The 18573-nt window shown below is 50.9% G+C and overlaps 2 protein-coding genes across 5 annotated transcripts in view; one reads left to right on the top strand and one right to left on the bottom strand.

Moving 5' to 3' along the window:
• Positions 1 to 3657: 3657 nt before the first annotated feature.
• Plcxd1 (phosphatidylinositol specific phospholipase C X domain containing 1) lies at positions 3658 to 7069 on the top strand. The gene is made up of 7 exons (XM_050165110.1): positions 3658 to 4332; positions 4662 to 4823; positions 5513 to 5649; positions 5931 to 6059; positions 6138 to 6293; positions 6523 to 6706; positions 6837 to 7069. Exons 2-7 carry the CDS (start codon positions 4730 to 4732, stop codon positions 7067 to 7069), a joined length of 933 nt encoding a protein of 310 aa, XP_050021067.1. The 5' UTR covers positions 3658 to 4332; positions 4662 to 4729.
• A 1311-nt stretch (positions 7070 to 8380) lies between these two features.
• LOC126515454 (putative GTP-binding protein 6) overlaps positions 8381 to 18573 on the bottom strand; it is a 16821-nt gene continuing 6628 nt past the window's right edge. Inside the window, exons 5-7 of one of the 4 annotated variants that reach the window (XM_050165099.1) lie at positions 9555 to 9709; positions 9068 to 9222; positions 8381 to 8939 (exon numbers count right to left, since the gene is read on the bottom strand). In XM_050165099.1, the coding sequence (XP_050021056.1) occupies positions 8849 to 8939; positions 9068 to 9222; positions 9555 to 9709 (401 nt within the window). In that variant the 3' untranslated portion in view covers positions 8381 to 8848. The remainder of the gene's footprint in view (positions 8940 to 9067; positions 9223 to 9554; positions 9710 to 18573) is intronic. The other 3 variants (XM_050165100.1, XM_050165101.1, XM_050165098.1) reach the window with 3 other exon arrangements.

Below are 18573 nucleotides of genomic sequence, written 5' to 3'. Positions count from 1 at the left end.
TTGCTCCAATGTGGGACCGGTGACTTGCTCACCCCATCCACTGCAACCTCAGCATAACCTTCCGGAATCGACACCTCCTCTTCTTCATGACCTTAAATGCTGCTGTAATGTAAACTGACGTGTGTGTTTGTGTGCATGTTCATGTGGGTGGGGAAGTGGGGTCACGGGTGGTCGCGGGTCTTGGCTGGTGGTGCACAAGGACTCTGTCACATGCAAAGCCCTGGCATGACCTGCACACTGGTGCACTCACCCAGGCGGAGGTGTGGCCGCCATGGCCTGTGAACACACGTCACAGGTGGGCAGGAGACCCACATATCTTCAGGTAGTTCTGTAGGGGATGGGTGGGAGCATCAAATGAGCAGCAGCCTATAGCCTAATCTAGACCTCCCGCATGCTCACACATTACACGCACATGCTCACATACACACAGACAAAGTTACAGGCTTACAAGCACATGCATGCACAGGCATGCACACATGCAGACACATTATACATGCACATAGGCGCTTGTACACATGCCCACTTTCCCAGCGCCCACATTCATACTCTCATGTGTGCACACCCAGACTCACTGGTTCAGACCTGTCCTATGGTGAGCAGGAGTTCTGGGCTAGGGTCGCCTGTGTCTGTGGCCCTCACTTGTGTGTCACGCTATGTCATGCTAGCTGAACAGGCCCTCCTCCCTCCCCCTTTTCCCCTCCTTTCCCTCTCTGCTCTCTCCCTGGCTCCCACCTCACTCTCAAGGAACCTTTGTTAGTCCCACATGGTACAATCTCAATTATGTTTATGGCCCTGCGCGTCCTAATTACAGCACAAAAGAGAAATCGGCGTAAATCACACATGTCACGCCCACGAGCCCGTGTGTCAAGGCCTGACCTGGATTCTAGGCCCAAGTGATTGAGCCATTACAGGTTTCCTGGGACAGGGCCACTTAGCCTGTCTTGAAATGCAGCCCATGGGGCCCAGCAGCTGTGTCACGGGGGAGGGGAGGGAACATGGGTGTCGTGGGGGTCTCCCAACCACCAGAGCATGGGCAGTGTCACGGGGAGTCTCTCACCCAAGGGGCAGCTGTCGGGTATTGCACATATTTCTGGTGATTGACCCCTGCAGGGCAGGGTACTTGTATCTAGACCTGGAACTCCTACTTCTTTGCTGAATAATTAGAAGACTTTTACAGTTGGAAGAAAAACATGAGAGAAATTTGTCAGTTTTACAGTAGCAAACACATCTGAGAGGTGTAGGGAGGGGTTACGGTGCGGAGCAGGGAGGGGTGTAGGGTACAGGGAGGAGTGCAGAGAGGGATGTAGGGAGTGGTGTGGAGAGGGGTGTAGGGTGCAGGGAGAGGTACGGGGAGGGATGTAGGGTGTGGGGAGGGGTGTAGGGTGCAGGGACAGGGTGCACAAAGCGAGAAGTGCACAGGCCTCACCTCAACGTGCCCCTTTTGTCCCTGGGGGTTTCACAATCCTGACCAGGCAGGAATAGACATAGGTGGGTCCTTCCTGTTCTGCCGGTTCAGGGCGGTTAGGATACTCAGCAAGGTGACACAGAGTACACAGAAGAGTACTCAGAAAGGTACTCAGCACAGTTTGGCAGTCAGTACCCAGGAGGACTTAGATACCAGTACTGCACAGATTTTCAGCCTATTTGCTTTTCAGTCAGCATTTACTACCTGTGATGTGTTGTGCATCTGATTAAACGGGGCTGGGAAGCCCATGCTGGGGGGAGACTCTTGTGCAGTGGGAGGTCCATGCTGTGGGTTGTGGGGGAGACTCTTACTGCAGTGGGTAGTCACATCTGTGGGGGAACTGAGTGGCTCCAGTCTAGGGAACTAGGGAACTCTGCTGTCATCCACTTTGGGGCCTAGGACATAATGGAGTTGGTTTTGTCCTTTCCCCTGTGGTGGGGAGACCCCAGCTGTGGGGGGAGACTCTTCCACATTTCGGGCAGAAATGTTGCTTCACAGTCATGTGGGGCGGTTTCAGCCCCCCTTTCCCGCATTTCAAGTTTACCATGGGCAGACCCTTGGTCCCACCCTGTGCTCCTGTGTCCCCTTAAGTCCCTGGGCTGTGAGGACCAAGCAACCTCCTCCCCTCCCCTCCCCTCCCTTCCTTTCCCCTTCCCTAGGACTTGGCAAGCAGGCAACCTCAGTCCCCTTCTGGGGTCAGGGTGAGGTCACCCGAGGGCAGCAGGATGAGGTATCACCCTATAGGACCACAGAACATATGGAACAGGGCCATTGATGTGTTCTGAATGTTTTAAGAGCACCTAGGAGGAGCCCCTGGGGACACCCTGACTTGTTCTGAATGTTCTAAGAGCACCTAGGGGGAGCCCCTCAGGGACACCCATGAAGTGTTCTGGGGGTTCTAAGAGCACATAGGGGGTGGTAAGGCCCTCAGGAACACCAGTAACGTGTTCTGGAGGTTCTAAGAGCACCTGGGGGTAGCCCTTCAGGGATACCCATGGTGTGTTCTGGATGTTCTAAACCTGTAGTGGGTGGGTGGGGTAGGGGGGCATAGGTGGAGCCCAAAGGGCAGGAGCAGACTGGACTCCTACGACCTGCTGCACATACAGTACAAACACCTATCTGTCAGGAGGGGAGGGTGACTGTGGCCATGAGACCAGAAGTTTGAGACCAGGACCATGGGACTTCAGGGTGGAGAAAGCCAGGGGAGGGGAGGGCGGGAAACAAAAGGGAAAAGATAGGGAAAGCAGGGAATGGAAGGGGAAGAGAGAGGAGGGGAGGGAATGGAAGGGCAGGGGAAAGGAGGGGAGGACAGATTGAGTGGTGCTCAGCAACATCCCTGAAGAAGCTGTTAGAAGGGGCCCTAATCATGCGGGAGGTTGAGGATGCAGTGGTTCCTGAGCAGAGAGGCAGGTGGGCCCTGTCACATCACATGGAAGGAGGAGCAGGGCCAAAGTGCAGATCAAACACCCACAGTGCAGTAGGGATTGCAACACACTGGCTGTTTGTTCCCTGGGGCGGCTGGGTCAGCGCCCAGCAGGTCTCCCAGCCTCAGGTCCCTCCTTGTCCCTATCACCCCTTAAGGCAGCCTGTGTGGCCATCCCTTGCTTACCTCACCCTCCTCCAGACAAGAGCCTCCCCATGCCCTGTCACCCTTAACCCTCCAGAATTCCAGATGGGCGGGTCACTGACTGCGGGTGGCTGGGAACTACCCCGGTACCCAATGCAGAGCTTGGTGAGTGACAAGTGACACAGGGTGTCCTGAGGACACTGGCTGCCATGCCTTGTTCATCCCCCACTCCTGGGTGCCTTCCCCTGACTTAGTGTCCCCCCAGTTACTTCGGTATCCCTGAAACTGCTTCTGTGCCCCCCAAATGGCCTCAATGCTCCCCCAGTTACTCGGTGTTCCCCCTAGCTGCATCCGTATCTCCCAACTACCTTGGCGTCCCTGTCTGCTGCTTCCGGTCCCCCAACATAGAAAGTGTGTCCACCCGCGGCTACCTAGATGCTCCCCACCACCCCCACCATTGTGTTCCCCCTTCTGGGTGTCTCCTGCCTGCAACGTGTCCCCCAGGCTAATTCGTTGTCACCTAACTGTCCGCATGTCCCCTACTACCTCCCTGTACCGACGACCCTCCCCCTTCGTGTCCCCCGGCTACTTTGTTGTCCCCCCCCCCATCTGTGTCAATGTTCTCTCTAGCTGCCTTCTGTCATGCAAACTGCCTCCTTCTGGTTACCCTGGTGTCCTGCCTGCATCTGATTCAATGTCCCTCCAGCTGCTCTGTGTCCCCTGACTACTCAGTGCTTCCCCCCTCCACTCCACATCGTGCCCCCAAGCCCTGGCTGCCTCTGTCCCTTTCTGTATCTCAGACACTGGCCTGGAGGGCCTCCTGAGTGGTTTCATACCCAGTGGAGTCAGCTCCATCCAGGCCATACCAGCTCCGCTGGGAGCTCTGCCCTCCGTCTGGGGTAAGAAGGCTGAGCCAATCCTAGCTGGTTCTGTCGCCTGTACAACCCCCAGGCCCGAGGAGCTGGCTCACCAGACAGACAGGGGCTGAAGGGGTGGAGTAGGGGGAGGGTATCCCTGGCTCAGGGCAGAAGAATGCAGGGACCTTCCCTTCACACAGAAGGCACACAACTATGTCCTGACTGCTTGTCACCACGGCTACGCCCCTGCGGGGACCTTCCCTGCACAAAGTAGGCCACAGCCCTGAGGGATTGTTCCTGCACACAGTAGGCACACAAATATGTCCTGAGTGTGCATGTCCTCATCACGGCAGCCACACCCTCGCGGGGACACACCAGCCTGGTGTCCTCCCTCAAATCCATTCTGCTAGTGAAGATCCAGGGAGGACAAGGACGGGCCTCAGGTCAGTGACTGAGTGGACAGGTGGGGAGAGAGGGGGTGGGGACACAGATAAAGGTCTTACTGTGAAGGAGCAGAGATTCCGTGATCCAGGGAGCCACATGGGGGGGCTTCTAGGGAAGCAGGGGTTCCAACCCCACCTTCAAATGTCACATGTCCACAGTGGATGTCCTGTGTCCTGCGCTTCACGGTTCTGCCCACCAAAGAGGGAACAGGGGCCTTTAGTGTGTATGTGGGGGGGGGGTCAACCTTTAGTGTCCTTACCTAGTAAACTGAGACAGGGCGGGTGGGGGCGGTACAGCCTGTATAGAATGACAACATCTCCTTCTACAGAAGGGAAACTGAGGCGCAGCTCAACCGGCCTCACACACACTTGCCCTGTTCCCTGAAGCTGGGACCCTATGGATGGCCAGCTGAGCTGCAGCCACGCAGACTGGATGTCACAGTTGTGCCCGCGGCTGTGGGATGTCCCCCTGCACCACCTGTCCATCCCAGGTAAGGGCAGGCCTCACGGGAGGGATGAAGAGGGTAAGAAAAGGCCATGCTGGGAGGAGCGGTCTCACAGAGGGAGGAGGACCCATGGGGTAAGGGCGGACCCACGCAGGGGCGAACCTGGCTGACTCTCTGTGCCCTGAAGAGAAGAGGACCCTTCATAATGACTAGAAAGGGGATCTGGAGGCTGACATCAGGACAGGAAAGGGAACCAGGATGACATCAAGACAGGAAAGAGGACGAGGTCTTCACGCGTGGATGTTGACACACAGGGGGTCTGGGCGATGCTCCACTCTCAGGGCGAGCTTCTGTGTCCCTGCGGTGTCCTCCATAGCGTGAATGGAGCACGTGCGGCTGTCTGGAAGCCTTTGGGTCCTCAGAGATTCAGACAAGAGGCCCTGAAGGCAAGAATCAAGCGCTTGTGCCCCACGACAGAAGGGGTAGCCCCCAGTGAAGTTTCTAGGAGGGTTGAAGGAGCTGGGAGGACGTGAGCAGGACACGGGAAGCCTGGGTTGTCGGAGACGAGGCCCTATGACCTGCGTGGGTAGTCCGTGGGTAAAGAGGGGTCGTGGAGAAGGAGGACAGACAGACAGAAGGACAGATAGACAGAAAGACAGAGCCCATGAGGGACTCCGTGCAGTCCTTAGGACGGGCACAAGAGTGCATGGGCTTTGAAGTGCATCTGTCCTCAGGGAGCCATGACACCATGACATACTGCCTGAGCAGGAAGTCCCCAATCTCCAGGTCAGAGTCCCGGCTGCTGCACCTACTGGGGCGGGTCGCGCCCTGCATTATGGGGCCCATGGTGTTGAGATGGTCAGTCACACAGGTGAGTGGGGCGTGAGAGAGGGCCCAGGCAGTATGTGATGGACAGGGCCAAGGGGGACAGGGTGAGGAATGGAATGGGACTGAGTCCCGGTGGCAGGATTAGGGTCCTGGTGATGGGCAGGGGGTGGGGAGGGAACTGAGAGCCCCTGGGGCAGGTGATAGATAAGCAGGGGGAGGAGACTGAGTCCCGGGGTGCTGTTCAGGTTTTTGGGTGTCCTGGGGTGTGTGCACGGTGGTCACGATGACACCCGGGAACGAACCCCAACCCGCCATCTGCCCCAGACTCTGGACGTGAAGCAGCAGCTGGACGCAGGGGTGAGGTACCTGGATCTGCGGATTGCGCACATGCAGGGCGGCTCTGAGAAGAATCTGCACTTTGAACACATGATCTACACCACTGCGTTGGTGGAGGTGGGGGTGAAGACCAGAGAAGGGGGGGTTGGGGGAGGGGCAGAATGTATATCATCATGTGTCCTTTGATATCCCCAGGACACCCTCACAGAGATCTCCGAGTGGCTGGAGTCGCACCCCCATGAGGTCATCATCCTGGCCTGCAGAAACTTTGAGGGGATGACAGGAGACTTGCATGAGTACCTCATAGACTGCATCAAGAACATCTTCGGGGACTCGCTGTGTCCACGCGGGGTGAGAAGGAGGATTGTGAGGATTGTGGGGGTCAGGGTGAGGAAGGTGTGGGCACGTGGGAGTCAGGTGAAGAGGGCGTGGGAAGTTGATGTCATGGTGAAGATGGCATGGGCACATGCGATAAGGAATTCGTGGCCGCCCAGGGCATGGGTGCGTGGCCTTGAGGGTGCGTGGGCCGTTAGCTGTCCAATCCTCAGTTTCACTCAACCTGTTCCTCACTCCCATGCAGGACATCCCTACGCTGCGGCAGCTGTGGGCACATGGCCAGCAGGTGATTGTGTCCTATGAAGATGAGACCTGTGTGGGTCGCCACGCGGAGCTGTGGCCTGGGATCCCTTACTGGTGGGGAAACCAGGTGAAGTCCCAGGCGCTGCTGCAGTATTTGGAGACCATGAGGAGCTGCGGTCGCCCAGGTGCCACCTGCGACATAGCTGGAGGGACACTGATGTCACTTGTCAGTCAGATACGGATGGGGGTGTGTGAGGATGTCACCTGTCAGTCATGCACTGGGATATCACTCCACCCTTCCCCCTTCCCCTGCAGGTGGCCTGTTTGTGGCTGGCATCAATCTCACAGAAAACCTGCCCTATGTCCTCTCTCACCCATCCGGGTCCCTGGAGATGCTGACACGGCCCAACCTTCGGCTCCTCGAGGCGTGGGTGCGAGCACAGAAGCCAGGGCCCGGATCAGGCTGCACCAACATCATCGCTGGGGACTTCGTGGGCTCCAACAGCTTTGTGGGTGAAGTCATTGGGCTCAACCAGAAGCTGCAGTGACAACAACCCGAGGGCAGGGGCAGGGTCATGGGGGTCACAGTCAAAAGGATCACGGAGGTCAGTCACTGATCTGTCCTGTCATCCCCTAGAAAAACCTGAGGCCCATGTGAGTCAGTCTGTGCCACATCCTGGTCACTTCTGGTCACACTCCATTGTCCATGGAGGTCACATGACCTGTCACCTGCATCACCTGGCACTAGGTGCCTCTGTTCATTAAAACATTCAGAAGCCAAATGTGTGCAGCAGTGTGTTTATCTATTATAGCCCAGGCTAGACTTTCATGAGGAAATTTTTGCAGCATCTCCCATAGCCCAGCTAGGACTGGCTCAGCCTTCCTACCCCAGACGGAGGGCAGAGCTCCCAGCGGAGCTGGTATAACCTGGACGGAGCTGACTCCACTGGGTATGCAACCACTCGGGAGGCCCTCCAGGCCGGTGTCTGAGATACAGAAGGGGACAGAGGCAGCCGGAGCTTGGGGGCACGATGTGGAGTAGAGGGGGAGCACTGAGTAGTCAGGGGACACAGAGCAGCTGGAGGGACATTGAATCAGATGCAGGAAGCACACCAGGGTAACCAGAAGGAGGAACACCAAGGCAGTTTGTATTTTTACAGTGTCTCTTGTAGCCCAGGCTAGATTCTTACAGGTAAGATGCAGGGGACTCTGATCTTCTGGCCTCAGTTTACACAGGGCTAGGACACTGGGAACCCCAAATCCTAAGCCACAAGTACTATACCCACTGAGCCACACGCACCCAACCACTGAGGTATAAGAACCCACTGAGTTACATCCCCTCCATGGTGGTAATTCCCACCATCTCATACACAAACATAACAGGTGACTCATGACCCTGTGACCTCAGTATTAGTGTATTTTCAGGTCAGAGGGTTAAAAGGCCTCCTCACCCTACCTCCACCCCCTGAAGGTGGACCCCTCCCACCCACTCAGCCTGCAGAGATGCTGTTGTGAAGTCTGTAGCTGAGAGGATGGACACTGGCTATGAGGCCCGACCTGGCTAGGGAGTGGAATGTGGCTTCAGGTATGTCTGTCCATCTCCCTCGGGGACCCTCCTGGCACCATTGTGCCCGGGGTAGCATCCCAGTGTCCTGCAGCTGCCCCATCCCAGAACATGGAGGGGCAGAACACAGAGGTTGGGGGAAGAGCTGCTAGTGTTCGGTCCTCCTGCCCTGGATCAGCCACAGCACCATTTTCAAAACTATCCCTATCCCTCCCTTTCCCAGCAACAGGGACCCTCCCCTCCCCTTCCCCAGTGACACAGAACCCCCCACAGAGTCCACACATCGCCAGCTAAAGAGAGGGAACAAAGTGCAAATTCCACTTTAATGAGCTTTCAGTCAGTCTGGGAGGGAGGAAGGGACAGGACTATGATGTGGCCATGACTTCCCATATCAAGTCCTCAGTCCATCTATGCAGTTGTCACTTAGGAATCAGCTGGGAGAAAGGGGCAGGACTACATGGGGCCATCCACAAACACCCTCCCACGAGCTGAATCCACATCTGGTCCTGGTTGTCACTCAGGGAACAGCTGGGAGGGAGAAAGTGGCGAGACAACATCATGGCCACAAGCTGTATCCACACCCCACTCCAGGCTGTCACTCAGGAAACAGCTTCCGGAACCGGCCATAGTTGTCTTTGCTAATGATAACGGTCATGTGGGCGGTGTCAGTCTTGGGCAGCTCCTGCACCTGCTGCACCTTGGCCTCCTTGTACTGCCAGTTGCAGAGGGACCACTGTGGTGCATTCTGGGAAGCATGCTGATGTCAGCGTGGTGCATGGTGATGAGCAGAGGGTGGTGCAGGCTGGGAAGCAGTGCTGACAAGTGGGGAGACAGCACCATCTGTGAGGAGCATGCTGGGAAGTGTGCTGACATCAGCGTGGTGCATGCTAGGATGCCTGTTGATAGCGGGGCATGTCCGTGGCAGGGAACCAGTTGCATATGTGTATGTGACAGCCCACTGCCCAAGCACCCTGTGACTCACCAGAGCTGGGGTCTCCCAAGCTGTAAACAGAGGGTGAGCCCCCGCCAGCCAGTAGCCTGCAGAACAGATTCCTCCAGCGTCGCCTTCAGCTTGTCTAGCCCATGGCCCAGGAGTGCAGACACACGGCCAGGATGCAGGGTCCTGGGAGGCTGTAGCTATGTGGAAGAGGCTCACTGGGTAAGAGGAACCATGGGGTTATGTGGACATGTGTGGTGTAGATAGGTGAGTTGAGGACAGGTGCAGTGAGAACAGCTGCAGTGAGGACAGCTGCAGTCAGGTGAGGTGAGGTGAGGTGAGGGCAGGTGCAGCAAGGACAGGTGAGGTAAAGACAGCTGTGATGAAGACAGCTGTAGTGAGGGCAGCTACGGTTAGGACAGATGCAGTAACGAGAGGTGCAGAGAGGAGGTGAGGACAGGTGCAGTGAGGACACCATGAAGATTCCTACAGTGTAAACAGTGACACACATGCCTCCCCCTGCCCCACTCACCCAGGAACCAGATCCATCTTGTTGTAAACTTCCAACATGGAGTTCAAGAGTGTCTTGTCTACACCGCAGCTGCAGACCTCGCAGTGTAGACAAGATTCTGGCCTCTGTTGTTCCATGTTGGAGTGGCTCATGTCCCTCACATGCAGGATAACATCCTGTGAGGGGGAGGAAGTCAGGGGCCGAAGTGTCATAGGGAGGGGTGGCAGGGGACCAGGAAGTGTTAGCCCGAGGAACACCAGATGCAGGTGGTCCTAGGGGTGTGAGTATCAAGGGACCCAGGTGAAGGGGGTACTCTGTGGGTGTACCCTACTACATGTAGCTGGTATGCCCCACTGGACATCATGTAACTGGTGTTACCCACTGTGACAGCTGGGAAACTCTGCAGCTGGCTGGCTGGTATTCCCACTGCCCTGGACTGTGTTCCCCACTAGAGGCCATGTGACCTCACCTGACCCCATGATGTACCATAAGCCCCTTCCTTGCTGATCTAGCTGGTCTAGTCGGGCAGACCCACTGCTCAGGGTAGACCTGGGATAAAAATACACGCTTAGTAGGTGTCACTTAATGAGTGTTGGCACTCAGATCCTGAGGTCAGGGCCAAGCCCTCCTAGGGCACAGTGGACAGGATAGGGTGTTAACCACCAAGGGGTATGCAGGTGTCTCTGTATGAAAGGGGATGTGGAGATGAGGAGGAGGTGTGGGGTGAGGAGAGGCGTGGGATGAAGGTGAGTGTATGCTGTCTGGGTTTCTGTTCTGCCTGGTTTCTGTCCTCCCACCAGGTTCCACAGCAGTTTAGCCCCAAAGAAAATCACACAGAGGTCTATACTAATGATAAACTGATTGGCCCATTAGCTCAGGCTTCTTATTAACTCTTATAACATATTAGCCCATAATTCTAGTATATATTAGCCACACGGCTTAGTACCTTTTTCAGCAGAGCAGGTCACATCTTGCTTCTTCAGTGTCTAGACAGAACTCCAGAGAGAACTTCCCTCTTCCCAGAATTCTCCTGTTCCATTGACCTGCCTCTACTTTCTCCCTGGTTGTCCCACCTATACTTCCTGCCTGGCTACTGGCCAATCAGCGTTTATTTAAAACACAATTGACAGAATATAGATAATTGTCCTGCACCAAGTGTGGGATGGCCTGCCTGACCAGGGGTTGTAACAATTTCAGCCACATAAGGCTGATACTTCCGGGTTCTAGGATTCATGCAGGTGCAGACAAGCCCTCAGGCAGAAGTGCCTAATGGCCCCCAGGGATGTTAAAGGGCCTCGTATGATCCACATATGACTCAGCACATGTGTGAGCCCCATCATTGGTGTATGACAGAGCCACATCAACCCCCTGTATGTATGAGTTAGGAAGCTTTTAAAAGCTGGACGCACCATCTTCCTCCCTCTCTCTGCACACTGATTTCCCAGGCTTGTGCATGCCCCCTCTAATAAACTCCTAAGCGTGTTTGTTGAGTGTCCTGTGTTTCCTTCTCATTTTCGCCAGGTAATTTCATTGGTGTCATGAGACTCGGGAGGCTCTCCCACCCTGAGCCCCTCTCCCAGGGTCAGGATCTGGAACAGGGTATTTTTTCCACAACAACCACGTGTTCCATATACCTGAGCACTACTTCTCTGTACACCGCCAGCTTCAATTGATGAGTTTCCCCATTCTGGTCAGCTTAACCATTTCTCTGAACCCAAGGAATTTACTGTTGAGCTTCCAGAAATCTGGTGTTCGTAGAAATGGGGTGACAGACCCCAACCACGGTCTCTAAGGCCACGGTTGAGCCCTTTGCTGACATTCATCTCTGAATTGCTTTCCTTAGCTAAAATCATGTTTGGACAGCCCAGGGTCAGTCTTTCTGCAATGGGGACCCAGGGTCCTTCAGATTCTGCTTTCTGTCTCTTTTTTTTTTTTCTTTTTCTCCCCAGCCATGAAAGGCAGCTCAGTGAGACCTCTGACCTCTGTGGCTTCCAAGCCATCCCAACCAGATCCAGTCAGGCTGTAGCACCCCACCTGTAGGCAAAGAATGCTCTCCCACAGGTCCTGCGGTATTTGCTGCTGATTTACACCCCACCTATAAAGGGAGATGTCCCGTTATAGGCCTTGTGATTTCACCTATGGGTAGCAAGCCATCCAAGCCCATCAATCCAGTCTCCCCTCTGTGATGCCTTTTAGAGACCCTGAAACCCCAGGCCTTAATGCCCTACTTACAGATTCCCACACTTGTCCATCTCTGTTTTTTTTTTTTTAAATGGCCTTGTTATAATTTATATAACAATCTGAAGTGGCCACCTAATGGCACCTTTGATCCTGATACTCTACAGGAGCTTTCTAACTACTGTCAGCGCATAGGCAAATAGAAAAAGATTCCTTACATCCAAGCCTTTTACTATCTAAGCTCTAAGCCTAAGCCCTGTTCTTGCAAATTGTTCATCTGCTCACATAGTCCTGGCTATGCCATCTGAACCGGAAGAACCCTCCACTTCCACTGTGGACCCAGCTCAGCAGGCAGCTACCCCCATTCCTTCAACTCCTACCCCCATTCCTAAAGCCTCTACCCCTGTTCCTTTAGCTCCTAATGCCACTCCTCCAACTCCTACCCCTGTTCCTTCAGCTACTGCTCTGGGCTCTGCAAAGGAATCCATACCTTCCCTACCTCAGCAGACAGACACTTCTGCTCCTTTACTTCCCCCTACCTTGCCACCTCCCTCCGCTTGCTCTTCAGCTCTCTCTTCCCCCCACTAACTACTCCATCAGCCCCACTGGATCATTCTTCCTTTCCAGTGCCTGGTTGCAGCAGCCTCCCAGCTCTGGCACACACCTTTACCCCTCCTCTCACATGCTCACATGCTGCTATGGAACCCAAACCTGACCAAACCAAGCTGGCTGCAGTTCTCCTCTGCAGTTCTCCTGTTGCAAGAAGTGGCCAGCATGGATGAATTGATTAAGATACACATTCCTTTCTCCCTGTCGGAACTCTCCCATATAAAATATAAACTGGGGTCCTATACATCTAATTCTACCACATTACCCAGTCTTATAATCTCACCTTTCATGATATCTATATGATCATATCTAATAACCTACTTCCTGAAGAGTTTGGGAGCAGAGCAGACTATATGCAGATGAGATTCATCAAATGCATACAACACACTCTCCAGGGGTAGAGGCGGTCCCCGAGCAGGAAACTCACTGGGACTATAACACTCCAGGTGGGATTTTAGCTAGGGACTGGTTTTTGACTTGCCTTCTGGCAGGTCTCTGCAAGGCTGCCCTCAAGCCAGTAAACTATAATAAGCTCTCAGAGGTCATTCAAGATATGAAGGAAAATCCTTCTGCATTTTTGGAATGCCTTACTAAAGCTCTGTTACAATATACTAACTTAGATCCAGAAACCACAGAAGGCAGACAGTTACCCATTTTTTTTTCTCAGTGCTACCCTAACATCAAGGCTAAACTTAGACATTTAGAGAAAGGCCCCTTGACCACACAGGCAGAAGTCTTAGACTTGGCTTTTAAGGTGCACCATGCAAGAAATGACAAAGCTATGTGCTACAATCACTGCTATTGCTAGCCATGGTCTTCTGATCGGCTGAGGTGACCACCTGATCCGTGCTGTCTGTGCTGCTCCCTTGCCCCCCAGGGCTTGAGAACCACCAGGCCCATGTTTCAAATGTGGTAGAACTGGTCACTGGGCCTGAGCATGTCCTAATCCTAATCTTGGTCCTGTTGTGAGGAGAGCGGTGGGGCTGTGTCCCCGGCACCCGGACGCCCGCATGGCTAGCTTATGCCCCGAAATATTACATGGAAACTGTATTCTTTTAAACACTGCTTGGCCCATTAGTTATAGCCTCTTATTGGCTAACTCTTACATATTGATCTAACCCATTTCTAATATTCTGTGTAGCACCACGAGCTGGCTTACCAGGAAAGATCTTGATCTGCGTCTGTCTGGAGTGGGAGAATCATGGCGACTGACTGACTCGGCTTCTTTCTCCCAGCATTCTGTTCTGTCTACTCTGTCTACCTAATTTTCTGTCCTATCAAAGGGCCAAGGCAGTCTCTTTATTTAACCAATGAAATTAACACAAAACAGAAGACTCTCCCCCATCATGGTCCATGAGACCTTGTCCAAGATGCCATAAGAAAAGACATTAGGCAGTCAATTGTCCTTGTGCACATAGTGACATGGAGACCTCAAACCCAGAAAATTCACAAGATGACCTTCTAGGTCTGGTTATGGATGAGTGAGGCTTCCCAGACTCCTTTGACCTGACCACAACCATCATCTGTAATGGGGAGCCATGGGTAAACAAAACAGTATCAGGATGAGCCCATCTTCTTTCTCTTGGATACTAGAGCCACATACTCAGTACTGAGGAAATTTTCGGGGCCTACCTCTCCTTCTAGTTTCTCTATTGTTGGGGTGGGGGTCAGCCTTATCTACCTCAGCATACCCCATCACTTAAATGATTTTAGGGGTATTTATCTCACTCATTCATTTTTAGTCTTGCCAGCCTGCCCAGTACCTCTTATGGGAAGAGACTTTTTAGCAAAAGTAGGAGCTTCCACTTCATTTGTTCCTTCCATTAACTTTACCCCAGACTCACCAAGAGCTCTCCTCCTTCTAGACTCCCAACCTCCCAGCTCCAATGTGTCTTTTCCTCTACCAGTGTCTCAGGTGGACCCCCAAGTCTGGGACACCCAAAACCTCTCTGTTGCTAAACACCCTACATTTGCTGTTAAAAAAACCTAAGGAACCTATTGCCAGGTCCAAGACCTCCAGCTCATTAACTCCACGGTGGTCCCTCTTTCACCTATCTGATTTACCAACTTCTTTATATCTCCAATGTCATGCTCAAATTTCCAGTTAACCACTCAAGTGTTATTACAGGGACCATCATTAAACACAGGACCAGAGGTACAAGGATTGCCAAGAGCCCAGATGGTAAGAAACAATAACGAGTTTGGGGACATTCACTGCTCCAAACTCTCAAAACTCACAAAACAGACTTTAACATAACAGGTTTATCACTGACTGCAGCAGTGTCTCCTGGATGTTAAGGTGATACCATGACGCTAAAGAGAACAAGTGCCTTAAGATTTACTTCAGGTGAAACATCGAGGGGGTCTAATAATTCCCCTTTCCAATAATTTCCCCCTTCTTTTCCTCCCCCCACCCTACCATCTTCCATTCCAACACTATATCATCGTAATCATAAGCTTTTAATATGTCTAAAATTTATTTCTTTTCAAACATTTTTTTTCATAAGCTCCAGGGAGCCAATTGGACCTACCTAAACATAACAGACTTGCCCAGAATAAGTATCATTTAATTCTTCCCTTATCATTTATGGTCTCAAGAACCTATGGGAAATTCCCCCCTCCACTCTCCCTCCAAAAACAAAACCCTCTATCTTCCATCTTGGGACTCTCTTCCCTTAATCACCTGGATCTAACATTTTTTCAGACATAATTCTCTGCCTTTCCAGCATCTTGTGAAGTCCAAGCTGCCAGCCAGCCAGTTCCACAGAGCCCAGAAAAAAAAAAAAAAACACAAAACTAATCAGCTACCCCAGAATGTGGTCAAGCATCTCAACTCTCTGGCGCCCACAAAATCAGCATAAGCAGTCACAAGAGACCTTACAATGCCCCATTCCCACCCATTAAAGACCAAAAACTCATCAAATTTTTATAATAAACAAAAGGGTACAATGTAATGATTTCAGCCACATAGAGTTGATACTTCCGGGTTCTAGGTGTCATGCAGGTGCAGACAAGCCCTCAGGCAGAAGTGCCTAATGGCCCCCGGGGATGTTAAAGGGCCAAAGATCCACAGATGACTCAGCTAACCCCTTGCATGCCTGCATGAGTTCCATCATCTGCATATGAAGTAGCCACATCAACCCAATGTGAACATGTGCTAGGCAGCTTTTAAAAGCTGGACATGGCTCCTTCTGACTCCCTCCCCTCTTTGACCACATAACATCTCCCAGCTCAGCCTGTTCAGGGGCTGGGACCGAATCTGAATAGGGAGGGCAAATGGGAAGGTGGTAGCTCCTTTGTCCCAATAGCCTGCCTGCAGCAAGCAAGGTAGGCCCTTTGTTTACGAGCCACCCAAGCAGCAAGGAGATCTGATCCAGGCACCAGGAGAGACATCGGGCTTGTATCCACAACCCACCCAGAGCAGTGCTGAGGAGTTCCATCTGGACCGTCGTCCATGTTTGAGTGCTGAGGAGTTCCAGCTCGACGGGGTAGTCCCTGCTTCTACACTGAAGAGATACACCCAGAAACTCAGTCACAGCAAAGACTGGACCAAGACACCAGGCCTCTCCTGGCTCCATTTGAATGAGGAGATGGGAAGGCGCCAATGCAAGACTTCCTCCAACAAGCTGAAAGGCAACATGACTTCACCAGAATCAAGGGATCCCGAAATAAGAACTGTACACCCTACTCCAGAAGAATTAGAAGAAATCGATTCAAAAGTGAATTATATGAAAATAATAGAAGACCTTAAACAGGAGGTGAAAAACTGCCATTAACAATTAAGAGATTACAAACAAAAAGGTAGAGGAAATTAATAAATCACTCAAAGATACCCAAGAAAACCAAGAGAAACAAAAAAAAGCAATCAAACAGGTAAGGGAAGCGGTTCAAGACTTGAAGAATGAAATGGAAGTAATGAAGAAAACACAAACCGAGGGAAGATTGGAGATGGAAAATCTGGGTAAACGAACAGGAACTACAGAGACAAGTACTACCAACAGAATACAAGAGATAGAAGAAAGAATATCAGATACTGAAGATACCATAGAGAAAATAAACACACTGATCAAAGAAAACAGCAAAACCAACAAATTCTCATCACAAAACATTCAGGAAATATGGGACACAATAAAAAGACCAAACCTAAGAATAATTGGAGTAGAAGAAGGAGAAGAGGTGCAACTCAACGGCCCAGAAAATATATTTAATAAAATTATAGAAGAAAACTTTCCCAACCTAAAGAAAGATGTACCTATGAAGGTTCAAGAAGCATACAGAACACCGAATAGGCTGGATCAAAAAAAAAAAAAAACCCCCCCGCCATATAATAATCAAAACACAAAACATACAGAATAAAGAAAGAATATTAAGAGCCGCAAAGGAAAAAGGCCAAGTTACTTACAAAGGTAAACCTATCAGACTTACACCTGACTTCTCTATGGAAACCATGAAAGCCAGAAGGTCCTGGATAGATGTACTGCAAAAACTAAGAGACCATGGATGCAAGCCCAGACTACTATACCCAGCCAAGCTTTCATTCACCATAAATGGAGAAAACAAAATTTTCCAGGATAAAAACAAATTTAAACAATACGTAGCCACAAACCCAGCCTTACAGAAAGTAATAGAAGGAAAATCTCTAACCAAGGAGTCCAACAATGACCACAATAACTCAGACATCTAGAGACCCGTCACCAGCGCAACTCAAAGAAGGGACGCACACGAACTCTACTACTAAAGAAGTGACCGGAGTTAACATCCCCTGGTCATTAATATCACTTAATGTCAATGGGCTCAACTCACCTATAAAAAGGCACAGGCTAAGAGATTGGATACGAAATCAGGATCCAACATTCTGCTGTTTACAAGAAACACACCTCAAACACAGAGACAGGCACCTACTCAGAGTAAAGGGCTGGGAAAAGGCTTATCAAGCAAATGGACCTAAGAAACAAGCAGGTGTGGCCATACTAATTTCTAACAAACTTGACTTCAAACTTAAATCAATCAGAAGAGATGGAGAGGGACATTTTATACTCATAACAGGATCAATTCATCAAGAGGAAGTCTCAATCCTGAATATCTACGCCCCTAATATAAAAGCACCCACATACGTAAAAGAAACATTACTAAAACTCAAGGCAGCCATCAAACCGCACACACTAATAGTGGGAGACTTCAACACTCCTCTCTCACCAATGGACAGGTCAATCAGACAGAAACCTAACAGAGAACTAAGAGAATTAATGGAGGTAATGAATCAATTGGACTTGACAGACATCTATAGAATATTCCACCCAAATCGGAAAGAATATACCTTCTTCTCTGCAGCTCATGGAACCTTCTCGAAAATTGACCACATACTCGGTAACAAAGCAAACTTCCACAGGTACAAAAACATATTAGTAACCACCTGTATCTTATCAGATCACCATGGATTAAAGTTAGAATTCAACAACAACCCTACCCCCAGAAAGCCTACAAACTCATGGAAACTGAACAGTCAACTACTGAACCACACCTGGATCAAGGAAGAAATAAAGAAAGAAATTAAAGTCTTCCTTGAATTCAATGGAAATAAAGAAACAACATACTCAAACTTATGGGACACGATGAAAGCAGTGCTAAGAGGAAAGTTCATAGCACTAAGTGCCCACTTAAAGAAAACAGAGAAAGCACACAATGGAGACTTAACAGCCCACCTGAAAGCTCTAGAAAAAAAAAAGCAGACTCACTTAGGAGGAATAGAAGACTGAAAATAATCAAACTGAGGACTGAAATCAACAAAATAGAATCACAGAAAACAATCCAAAGAATCAATGAAACAAAAAGCTGGTTCCTGGAGAAAAATCAACAAGATTGATAAACTCCTATCCAAACTCATCAAACGGCAGAGAGAGAATATGCAAATTATTAAGATCAAAATGAAAAGGGGGACATAACCACAGACACAGAGGAAATTCATAGAATCATTAGATCTTACTACAAAAGCCTGTTTGCCACAAAACTGGAAAATGTAAAAGAAATGGACACTTTTTTAGATAAATACCATATACCAAAGTTAAACCAGAACCAGGTGGACAATCTAAATAGACCTGTTAGTCGCGAAAAATTAGAAGATGTTATAAAATACCTCCCTACCAAAAAGAGCCCAGGACCAAATGGTTTCAATGCGGAATTCTACCAGAACTTCCAAGAAGAGCTAATACCTATACTCCTTAAGGTATTTCACAATATAGAAACAGAAGAGTCA

This window comes from Alexandromys fortis, unplaced genomic scaffold, assembly GCF_014885135.2.
Source record: "Alexandromys fortis isolate MF-2015 unplaced genomic scaffold, M_Fortis_MF-2015_v1.1 scaffold_121, whole genome shotgun sequence".
Lineage (NCBI taxonomy): Eukaryota > Metazoa > Chordata > Mammalia > Rodentia > Cricetidae > Alexandromys > Alexandromys fortis.
This window is presented reverse-complemented; position numbering and strand designations above follow the sequence as displayed.

Excerpts from the sequence above, each read along its gene's own strand:
- Plcxd1 (XM_050165110.1), top strand. The coding sequence starts at position 4,730 with ATGGATGGCCAGCTGAGCTGCAGCCACGCAGACTGGATGTCACAGTTG. Across the intron at positions 5,650-5,930 it reads TGAGATGGTCAGTCACACAG|ACTCTGGACGTGAAGCAGCA; the intron begins GTGAGTGGGGCG and ends CATCTGCCCCAG. Across the intron at positions 6,707-6,836 it reads GAGGAGCTGCGGTCGCCCAG|GTGGCCTGTTTGTGGCTGGC; the intron begins GTGCCACCTGCG and ends CTTCCCCTGCAG.